Below are 12,124 nucleotides of genomic sequence, written 5' to 3'. Positions count from 1 at the left end.
GCAGAGTCAAACACTCACCAAAACCCATCGTGGGCACACAGATTAGTAGACCGACATTTCTAAACCAGTGTTACATGTAATATAGGCACCACCACTAACCTGGTCAGTAAATGAATGGAGAATTTTTAAGTTTTCATTATGTCTCTTTCCAGTTTTTAAATGATTATAAATAAAATCTGGCCACAGCCAGGGCATCTTCTGACGACGCTGTATCATATCACTCATTCTAATAGGAAAAACAAAGAAAAATACATGTTTTACCTATTGAACATTTTAAAGCATCAGTTTCTCTTCAAAGAACAAACTAACAAATAGGTCAGCAATCCCACCATTCATATCTTCAAATTCCACCAAAGACAACATCTGCAAGGAGTTTGTATGTTCTCCCTGTAATTGCGAGGGTTTCATCAGAGTTCTTCGGTTTTCTCCCACTCTCCAAAGACATACAGATAGGGAATGTATAATGTTGGCCCCAATGGGGATAGTGATGATGATGTCTGTAAAGCACTATATACAGCGGGTGGAATAAGTACTGAAAATGTCACCAATTTTGTAAGTAGATACACTGAATAAAAAGGTAATAATGTTTAGAAATTTTGACTTACAGGCTAAATATCTCACCACTGACTACTGTTTCAAACATGAGACTGCTATCATTTTATAGACAATCATCTTGGCTATCTCATACATAATTTTGACATGCAACTATTTAGTATATGATTACTTATTCAAATTCTTGTACTGTCATTGCATTGTTACTGTTTAGCTTCTGGTGATGAAAATATATTTTACTTTCTGTATACTACAAATTACAACCTGTTCTCACATTCCCTAATAGCTCATTGTGTTAATGTAACAACCCTGTCGGCATCACTGCATGGCCTCCCACCCCCCACCTGCCTTACACACCAAATTACTCACTACTCAGGGCCATGCTGTGTGTTCTGTCCTCTGCCGGCTCCTTGCTGTGAAACCTCATGTCTCCTGCTTGCTGGCTTCATGCTTCCTGGCTGTGTGCTTAGGGCGGCGGCCTCGACCCTTCCTGTTTCTTATAGGGTTAGTGTGCACCTTCCTAAAGTGTCCCCAGCCAATTGCCAAGAGGCTTCAGATACCTAAGGCATCCTCGCCCATTGGAGGACGCCTGAGCAAAGATTTCTCTCAGTCAGTGACTTGCTGCTGTGTTTCCAGGTCCTGTCCCTGTTTTCTGCCTTCTCTGGAGGCTTCATTCCCAGACCTGTTACTGTGCTATATGTGTCTTGTGTTCCCGCCTCCCTGAGGGCTGCATACTTAGGCCTGAATCCTTGTCCTGCATTTGTTCCTGAGTACGTCCTTGTCTGTACTGTGTCCTATTCCTGTACCTTATCTCACACCTGACCACTGAACTGAGTCCTTTACCTGTGTGCATTTGTATCCCTGTCGGTTGCCTTTCCTATTCCGCTGTGTGTTTCCTTGTGGTCTCTGCATCCTGTGACTTTGCTCTGCACTCTGCTCTGCATCCTGTGACTTTGCCCTGTGGCTCTGCTCTGCCCTTTGCTCCTCATCTTGTGGCTCTGCTCTTTGCTCTGCACCCTGCGGTTCTACTCCATTCTTTGCTCCGCACCATGCGGCTCTACTCTGCTTTTTGCTCCGCACCCTGCAGCTCTACTCCGCTCCTTACTTCGCACCCTGCAGCTCTGCTCCGCACCTTGTGGCTCTGCTCCGCTCTTTGCTCTGCATCTTTCGGTTCTGCTCTGCTCTTTGCTCCGCATTCTGCAGCTCTGCTTTGCTCTTTGCTCTGCACCCTGCGGCTCTGCTCTACTCTTTGCTCCGCACCCTGCGGCTCTGCTCTGCTCTTTGATCCGCTCCCTGCGGCTCTGCTCCACTCTTTGCTCTGTACCCTGTAACTTTGCTCCGCTCTTTGCTCCGAACCCTGCAACTTTGCTCCGCCCTTTGCTCCACACCTTGTGGTTCTGCCCTGCACCGCACCCGGCGGTTCAGCTCATCCAGTCTGAACAGGACTACCAGTTCCCATATACCATTCATACTTGTCCGTGCATCTGTCATCTCTGAATCAGTTTCAGCTCATCTAGTCTGAACAGGTCCCTACCGATTCCCATATTCCATTCATTCTACTCCGTGTCTCTGTCCTTCCCAAGTCAGTTCCTGTCCCTGCCGTGCCCGCCTGCCAGTGTCTCAGCTGTGCCCGCCTGCCAGTGTCTCAGCCATGCCTGCCTGCCTGCCAGAGTACCTGCCGTGCCCGCCTGCTCACCAGAGTACCTGGCTGTCTGCCAGACGAGCCTGTCACCCATACCTGTCCTAGCGTTCCGTTCCCCAGTGGGATCAGCTGCTACAGCCAGACACCGTCCTGGAGAGGTACCTGGCAGCTACCTGCCTCACAAGCCTGACCTCACCATCAGAGGCTTCAGTGAACACCAAGGTAGCTGCTTAGTCATGCCCCTTCCAGGGTAGTCTGGTTTGTGGCACAGTGGGGCCACACCCCCATGCTCGCGCCAATCAGTCAGGGCACAAGCGTAACAGTTAACAGTTATTAGGTTGATTACCAAGCGAAAGGTCACTGGTTTGAATTGAGGAGCAGTCATGAAGAAGATTTCCCAAGAAAAGAGAAACGGCATCATCACAGAGTAAACACACATGAACTGAGCTAAGCTACAACTCACAAAGTCTGATACTAGCCAGACAGCTAAAAAGCCAGGTAATTGCACAGAATGGGCGACATCTGGCCTGGCCAGGTTGGACAGCTAAGTTGTAATTCACAATACTAACAGCTCAGCATGCCCCTGATCCTACAGGGCTGCTGAGCTGTCAATCACAATGTCCATAGGACACCATGAGTGGTTGAATCATGACATGTGCCAAGATATTCTTGATAAAAATCTACTGCCATTTACCAGGATGATAAAGATGAAATAAGGGTGGACATTTCATTAATAATAAATCAAAGGGTGCTATAAAGTCACTTACATACGGAACTACAGAAAAAAATGATTAAAAATTAACTTTTATTAAGCAATTAAAAAGACTAACAACAGTCATGGATACACACAAACAAAAAACAAAAGGATGCAAAACTAGGTAACCCTATAAATTAATACGTATCCTGTTGCCTGCCTACAAGCGAAGGTTAGCACCCTTTGATAGCGTAATTGGAGCCTCCGCTCAACAGTGGCTATCCCTTGCTGCCATAGAAAGCCATAATAACACTCAGACATAAGCCATTCTTGATAAGAAACCAATTGACTGACTGCTAATTGAAAAGGAAATGCAGCAATGACACTAGTGGCAGCAAAGATGAATTGCATAAACGATGGACTGACCACATGGATAGGCTATTAATACGCCTAGATGCATAACAGTGATGTCAAACAATGAAATAGATATATATACATGTATAAAAGACCCCTAAATGTGATCCTAGACTGTCTCCTAATAGTTGAACACCTGCCTAGCCAGCGGAGGTTGGCACCCTACTTGTCAGTGGTTATGGCGCCTCAGCTCCTCTGTAGCTGTCCCTTGGAAACCCTGTAGAAATAGTATAATATACTAACGGCCAGGAACCAAATCTCAGATAAGCTTGGCTATGGGAAAAAAATCCTGTATGTCTGCAGGAATATAGGTCTATGATGTAAAACCCATACACAGCATCAAAAAGGGATGACAGCAATAAAGAAAACAGGTTAAGAAAGCCTCCTCTAATAGAGAACAAGGTGATGTTACTTACAACCTCATTCATCAGGCCATCAGAGATAAGGCCCCAAAAAATATTGCACCAACACCAATAGATGTACAGCCCATTACATTGATTATACAGCCTAAGCAGTAAAAATAGACAGTCTGGGAAACAAGAAATAGGGGTACTTATCCAGGTAGATTCATCTAAACGTCAATGCGTTTCACCACCAGGGATCATCAGGAGGTACGATAGACAGATGCTGTGTGGTGTAGATGACTCCCCTCTCCTACATATATGATAAATTACGAGTGACTCGACCCACCACTTGTTAAATATGCCCCTGTGTGCTTCCATGTGTTGATCACATAGGTGGACATTTCAACAAGAAAACGATCCAAACCACACAGTCAAGGAAACTTTCAATTGGTTTCCGAGACAAAAATAAAGCTGCCAGAATGGCCCAGTCAATCACCTGATCTGAATCCAAAAGGAAATTTGTGGAAGGAACTAAAGTTCAGACTTCATAGAAGGAGCCCATCGAACCTTAAAAATTTGAAGAGTGTTTCTATGGAAGGATGGATCAAAATCACACTTGAGCAATGTATGTAACTAGTTTTTTTTAAATACATTTCAGTAATGATTGCTTTCTAATCACTGATAAATTTCAGCAGGTGTCATGACTTTCCATGAATTTTTGCACCACACTTTCTTCATGTGTTCAATACTTTTCCCATGGCATTTCTCATTTTTACACATAACTTAATTTATGGACATCTATGGTTTGATTTATTTGCCTGTGCTGATTTGATTGGTTGTTACCGACAATCTGGTGACAATTTCATGTCAGTAGCACCTTTAGAAATATGTATACCATATATACTCGTGTATAAGCCGAGTTTTTCAGCTGAAAATGCCCCCCTCGGCTTATACACGAGTCAATTGTCCCAGAAAGCTGGTGGGGGAGGGGGAGCGGCTGAGCAGCGGGTCACAGAGGCAGGAGCCGGCATCTGTGACTAACACCTGTGCCGCTGCTAAACAAAAATGAATATTCATTTCTCTTATAGCGTGCACAGAAGACATCCTACTCATCCTCCAGCATACCCTCGCAGCATCTCGTTGGTCCTGGCACCCTCACAGCATTTCATTGGTTCCGGCTTCCAGCAGCTCTTCCTGTGTTGAGAGATAATGTGGCACCGCTCATTAAGGTAATGAATATGCAGGCGTCTCCACTCCCAGGTGTGGAGGAAATATTCATCAACTTAATGAGCAGTGCCACGTGATAACTCGGAAGGCAGGAATAGCTGCTGGCGCCGGAGGTGTTGCGAGGGCACGCTGGAGGGTGAGTAGGATGTTTACTATTTTTTTGTAATAGGAACCATGCATACAAGGACAGGAGGGGGGAGCCACACATACCAGAACAGCTACAGGGGGAGCCACACTACCAGGACAGCTGTGGGGGGAAGCCACGCATACCAGGACAGCTACAGGGGAGCCATGCATACCAGGACAGGACGGGGCAGCCATGCACACCATACCATGACAGAGTCGGGGGGAGTCATGCATACCAGGGCAGGATGGGGGGAGCCACACATACCAGGACAGGGATGAGGGGACAATGCATACCTGGCTTATACTTGAGTGAATAAGCTTACCCAGTTTTCCATGGCAAAACTAGGTGCCTCGGCTTATACTCGGGTCAGCTTATACTCGAATATATACACACATGGTCAAAATTGTTGGTACTCCCCGTTTAATTACAGAAAAATCCACAAAGGTAACGGAAATAACTTGAATCTGACAAAAGTAATAAATAAAAGATCTATGAAAATGAACAAATGAAAGTCAGACATTGCTTTTCAACCATGCTTCCACAGAATTAAAAAAAAAAAGCTCATGAAATAGGCCTGGTCCACTGGTGGTATTTTGGCCCTCTCCTCAAGAGCAAACTGCTCCAGTTGTCTTGTGTTTGAAAGTGGCCTTTTCCAGATGGCATGTTTCAGCTCTTCAAATATGCACAATAGGATTTAGGTCAGGGCTCATAGAAGGCCACTTCAGAATAGTCCAATGTTTTCCTCTTAGCCATTCTTGGGTGTTTTTAGCTGTATATTTTGAGTCATTATCCTGTTGCAAGACCCATGACCTGTGACTGAGACCAAGCTTTCAGACACTGGGTAGCACATTTCTCTCTAGAATCCCTTGACAGTCTGGAGATGTCATTGTACCCTGCGCAGATTCTAGAAACCCTGTGCCAGATGCAGCAAAGCAGCCCCAGAACATAACAGAGCCTCCTCCATGTTCCACAGTAAGGACAGTGGTCTTTTCTTGATATGCTTCATTTTTCCATCTGTGAACATAGAGCTGTTGTGCCTTGCCAAAAAGTTCCACTTTTGTCTCATCTGTCCATAGGACATTCTCCCAGTAGCTTTGCGGCTTGTCATCCTGTAGTTTGGCATATTCAAATTTGGCTTTTTTATGATTGTTTTCAACAATGGTGTCCTCCTTGGTTGTTTCCCATGAAGTCCACTTTGGCTCATACAATGACGGATGGTGCAATCTGACAGTGATGTTCCTTGAACTTGAAGTTCACCTTTAATCTGTTTGGACGTTTTTCTGTGTTCTTTTGTTACCATTCGTACTATCCGTCTCTTTGATTTATCATCAATTTTGCTCTTGCAGCCAAGCTACAGTCCCATGGATCTTAAATTTCTGAATAATATGTGCAGCTATAGTCACAGAAACATCAAGTTGCTTGGAGAGGGTCTTATCACTTTTACCTTTACCACGTCTGTCTATAATTTTCTTTGTAATCTCCTGTAATCTCCTTTGTAATCTCCTTCGCTTCCTCTGGTCCATGTTGAGTGTCATACACACCATGTCACCAAACATCACAGTGAGTATCTGTAGCCCTATATACAGGCCCACTCACTGATTCCAAGATTGTAGACACCTGTGATGCTAGTTAGAGGACACACCTTGATTTAACATGTCCCTTTTGTCACATTATCTTCAGGGGTACGTACCATCATTTCTGTCCAGGCCTATTTCATGAGTTTTATTTTTTTAAAATTCTGTAGAAGCATGGTTGAAAAGCAATGTCTGACTTTCATTTGTTCATTTTCACAGATTTCAAATTATTTCTGTGACCATTGTGGTTTTTTTTGTCATTAAACGAGGGGTACCAACAATTTTGACCACGTGTGTAAGGTACTTAGAAAATTAGTGATGTGTTCACTACTTATTTCACCAGTAAGAGAGTAAAATAGATAAATTTAACAGTTCGTTAGACAATGCTAAGAAAATATGTCACACTGACTGTGATATTCATTGCAAACAAATAAAATTACATGAATAAAGAAGTAACAAATAATACTGAACACATGGACCCTAATTCATCAAGATCGGCAATTTTCTCATTGATCTTGATGAGGGGGCATGTGGAGTCAGACATTCCTGATTCATGGAGCGGTGCACATCTCTTCATGATTTAGGAGTGTCTGATAAGTGGCATGCACCATACCAGAAACTTTACCCCAGTCCCCCAGTCCAATCCAGTGTCACAAATAAGACAAGCTGTGGCATCCTGCCTCAACTTGGACCATTTTGACCAAGTTGGAAGAAACTGGCGTGAAAATGCCAAAAGTCACTAATATTTTGTTCAACCCTGAGCTGCGCCAAAACTTTGCAAATTTTCAAAAGAATTTACGCTACAATTTTGATGCAATTGCTTTGATTAATTGGGGTATAATTATTCATGTTCCCATGACACCGGTGGTCATGTAGTTTGACCCACGGAAATCAGATACTTATTACATCCTAAGTAGGTGAGAGCATTGCTTCACAATCTGTGACTCTGGCCCCTCCAGCGAGGTGCTAGATAGTTGTTGGTGAGGCACAACAGAGAAGGTGGCTTTTATAGAAGAAACCAAATGCTGCCCAGTCCTTTCTATGTCTGCAGAAATCTCTAGTTTAACAACATTACTAATATTCTTGCAGTAATGATTTCTAGAGGCAAATAAGGTAAAATTTAGAAATATTTTTAGCTTTAGTCCAGACTTCCACTACAGATGGTGAGCCCCCAATATCATCTTGCCTTGTCTGGTAAGGCCCCAGTAGAAAAATGTTGAGAAGTTGTGGGTTAAACAAGACGTGTGCACACTAATCCACTTTTTTCCTTAGTACTAGCGGTAGGTTATTCAGTATTAACTGTTTCTTATTTAATTGCATAATTTCATCAGTACAGTATGTTTGGGAAAATCTACAGTGCTCAGCCGGTTTCTTCAGTCTCATAGACAATAAATGTAGTAATTAGGAATTGTGAGATCAGCCCTTTAAATTTAATACATATACTCACTCATAAATTGCTCTAATATAATCAGAATCGCTGTTGCTCTGTGCTTGAATTTTCCTTCCCATAGCTGTCTCTGAGGAGAAAAATCATATTTACATTAAATATCTAATAACAGATATATCAATGGTTAATAGATAACAGACTGATGGGCTCTGGGTCTGCCAAAAGACAATGTGTATCATTACTACACTCAGGAAAGAAATCTACGAAAAAACAGGCTATGAAAAAAATATATGATCTTAATGCATATGAAATAATTTTACCAATAAACCACCACATACACACATGGTCAAAATTGTTGGTACCCCTCGTTTAAATAATGAAAATAATGTGACAAAAGGGACATGTTAAATCAAGGTGTGTCCACTAACTGGCATCACAGGTGTCTACAATCCTGGAATCAGTGAGTGGGCCTGTATATAGGGCTACAGATACTCACTGTGCTGTTTGGTGACATGGTGTGTATCACTCTCAACATGGACCATGCTTTGATTTGTCTTCTTGTTTGCCCTATTTGTTAGTAAAAGGAACCAGTCACGTTTTATCTGTGGACAGAACAGTATAGAGAAGGAGAAGCTGAGCAGAATGATGTGAGCTTTTTTGGATTAGATTAAGTATAACATGTGTTTTACTCATTGAAATTTGTGATGTTTGTAAGAATGAGTCCTGTGGGCAGTTCTACTAGTGATTGACTGCTATCTCTGCATACACAGTTATAAAGAGAAGACTGTCAATCACTGTGTAGGACCACCCACTGGGCTCATGCATGTAAACACCAGCCTTTTTGATTAATAAAATACAAGTTTTACTGAAACTTTTCCCAATGTATATCCATCTCATCAGCTCCTCCTGCTCTATAACATCCTGCCTGCAGGTCAGATACCATTTTCCACATGACCGGTTCCATTTAAGTCCTTTTGCAACTATATTTTTTATATTTTTGAATACTGTTGTATATCTACTCTGTATTATCTTGAGCTAACTAGGCAATGTTTTTTTTACAGTTATACTAAGACTACATAATAAATCAAATAAATTAGTATTTAATGGATCTGTCACCAGATTTCACAATACAAACTGAATACATTATTAAATAGTTCTATAGGACCTGATGATCCATGTGTGCTGTATCCTTGTAATAATAACATTTTAGTCCTGCTGAAAATTATCTGAAATTAGAAAGCAATCCTGCCACTTAGTGAAAAATAATATCAAATAGGTTCAACTGCTGACGTATTAAAAGATATGTAATTACCAAGCTACCATACAAGAAACATCTCATCATGGGTAAAATAAGTGAGCTGTCTCAAGACTTTTGCAACCTTATTGTTGCAAAACATACTGATGACATTGGTTACAGAAGAAATTTGAAATTATTGAAGGTTCCAGTGAGCACTGTTGGGACCATAATCCAAAAGTGGAAATAACATCACTTCACCATAGATTGACCATGACCAGGTGCTCTCCATGAGATTTAAGACACAGGAGTGAAAAGAATAATCATAAGAGTTGTCCGAGAGCCATGGACCAACTGTGGAGAGCTACAAGAAGATCTGGAACCAGCAAGTACAATTGTTTCAAAGAAAACTATAAATAATGCACTCAAACTCCATGACCAGTATGTACACTCACCACGCAAGACTCCATTGCTAAACAAAAATTATGCTCAAGTGCTTTTAAAGTTTGCTCAACACTATTTAGACAAGCATGTGAAATACTGGAACAAGATAGTCTGGTCAGATGAGGCCAAAATTGAACTATTTGGATACCATAAAACACACCTTGTTTGGAGACCAGAAGGCATTGTATATCACCACAAAACACCATATCAACAGTGAAGTTTGGAGTTGGGAACATCATGGTGTGGAGCCGTTTTGGTGTGTTTCAGCATACGCACTGGCAAACTTCCTGTAACTGAAGGAATGATGAATAGACAAATGTCAACTTCTTACGGGCAAGCCATGAGTAGGGGAAGTAAATGGGTCAGAAGTCATAAGCCAGAAGGGCATGTCAAAAACAGAGGTGTGAGACAAAGGAATAGTCAGGTCACAGAATTCCAAGAAGGTAGCAGACCAAGACAAAGGGACTAGACAAATGGATGGTCAAAGGTAAATCCAAGGTAGGGCAACAATCATCAGAATATATGAACTCAGAGCACAGAGCAAACACACAACACTTCAACTAAGCTACAACTCAAAGTCTGGTAGTAGCCAGCCAGCTAACAAGCCAGGTAATTGCACACAACGAGCAACACCTGAAGAAAACCTGCAGGTTGAACAGCTGAGTTGTCATTCACCATACTGACAGCTCAGCATGTCCCTGCCTCAGATTGGGCAGCTGACCTGTCACTCACAATCCTGACAGCTCAGCATACCCCTGACCCTGTAGGGCAGCTGACCTGTCAACCACAAGGTCCTTTGTGAAAATGTGCTTGCCTAATACATTCTCATATTAATACGAGGATTATGCAGCCATTTTGACATGTTTTTTTTTAAAAAGTACACCTGCCTCTTTAAGTTTAAAACATGTATTTAAGAAAATGTATGCAGTAGACATTTCTAAATTCTCTGTCTCTGCTAGTTTATGTATTGTACTCATATTTTAGATATTTATTATTATATATGTAAACCCTCTTCACATGTGCAGTACCCTGCCCTAGAATTGACGAGGCTTTAAAATCTACTATGTAATTGTCTAAGGGTCACTTCTCTGTCTGTCTGTCTGTTTTTCTTTCTGTCTGTCTGTCTGTCACGGATATTCATTGGTCGCAGCCTCTGTCTGTCATGGAAATCCAAGTCGCTGATTGGTCGTGGCAAAACAGCCACGACCAATCAGCGACGGGCACAGTCGCACAGGCAAAATGGCCGCTCCTTCCTCCCCGCAGTCAGTGCCCGCTCCATCCATAATCCCCTCCAGTCAGCGCTCACATAGGGTTAATGGCAGCGTTGACCGCGGTGTAACGCACTCGGTTAACGCTGCTATTAACCCTGTGTGACCAACTTTTTACTATTGATGCTGCCTATGCAGCATCAATAGTAAAAAGGTCTAATGTTAAAAATAATTTAAAAAATTTAAAATCGTTATATACTCACCGTCCGTCGGCCCCCCGGATAAGGAACAGGCCTTTCCCGCTCCTCGCGAAGCCCCGGTGACTGCTCCATGCATTGCGGTCTTGCGAGATGATGATGTAGTGGTCTCGCGAGACCGCTACATCATCATCTCGTGAGACCGCAATGCACTCTTGAGACTGGAGCGCGCGAGGAGCGTCAGTAAACGCTTCACTTGGATCCGGGGGCCAACGGAGGGTGAGTATATCACAATTTTTTATTTTAATTCTTTTTTTTAACAGGGATATGGTGCCCATATTGCTATATACTGCGTGGGCTGTGCAATATACTACGTGGGCTGTGGTATATACTACGTGGGCTGTGCAATATACTGCGCAGGCTGTGCTATATACTACGCTGGCTGTGCTATATACTACGCGGGCTGTGCAACATACTACGCGGGCTGTGCAAGGTACTGCATGGGCTGTGCAATGTACTGCGCGGGCTGTGCAATGTACTGCGCGGGCTGTGCAATGTACTGCGGGGGGGCTGTGCAATGTACTGCGCAGGCTGTACAATGTACTGCGCGGGCTGTGCAAGGTACTGCGCGGGCTGTGCAAGGTACTGCGTGGGCTGTGCAATGTACTGCGCGGGCTGTGCAATGTACTGCGCGGGCTGTGCAATGTACTACGCGGGCTGTGCTATACACTACGTGGCCTGTGTTATACACTACATGGCCTGTGTTATACACTATGTGGCCTGTGTTATACACTGCATGCGTGGTACTGCGCGGGCTGTGCAATATACTACGCGGACTGTGCAATATACTATGCGGGCTGTGCAATATACTATGCGGGCTGTGCAATATACTACGCAGGCTGTGCAATATACTCCGTGGGCTGTGCTATATACTCCATGGGCTGTGCTATATACTCTGTGGGCTGTGCTACTGTATATACTACGTGGCTGTGCTATATACTACGTGGCTGTGCAATATACTATGTGGCTGTGCTATTTACTACGTGGGCTGTTATATACTATGTGGCTGTGCTATATACT

General features: G+C 43.1%; 1 protein-coding gene across 1 annotated transcript in view; it reads right to left on the bottom strand.

The window, feature by feature from the left end:
- LOC138656959 (cytochrome P450 4V2-like) overlaps window positions 1-12,124 on the bottom strand; it is an 86,865-nt gene that overhangs the window by 36,886 nt on the left and 37,855 nt on the right. Inside the window, exons 5-6 of the mRNA XM_069744363.1 lie at window positions 8,022-8,091; window positions 100-226 (exon numbers count right to left, since the gene is read on the bottom strand). Coding sequence (XP_069600464.1) covers window positions 100-226; window positions 8,022-8,091 — 197 coding nt within the window. The remainder of the gene's footprint in view (window positions 1-99; window positions 227-8,021; window positions 8,092-12,124) is intronic.

This window comes from Ranitomeya imitator, chromosome 1 (genome assembly GCF_032444005.1).
Source record: "Ranitomeya imitator isolate aRanImi1 chromosome 1, aRanImi1.pri, whole genome shotgun sequence".
In the NCBI taxonomy this organism is placed as follows: domain Eukaryota; kingdom Metazoa; phylum Chordata; class Amphibia; order Anura; family Dendrobatidae; genus Ranitomeya; species Ranitomeya imitator.
This window is presented reverse-complemented; position numbering and strand designations above follow the sequence as displayed.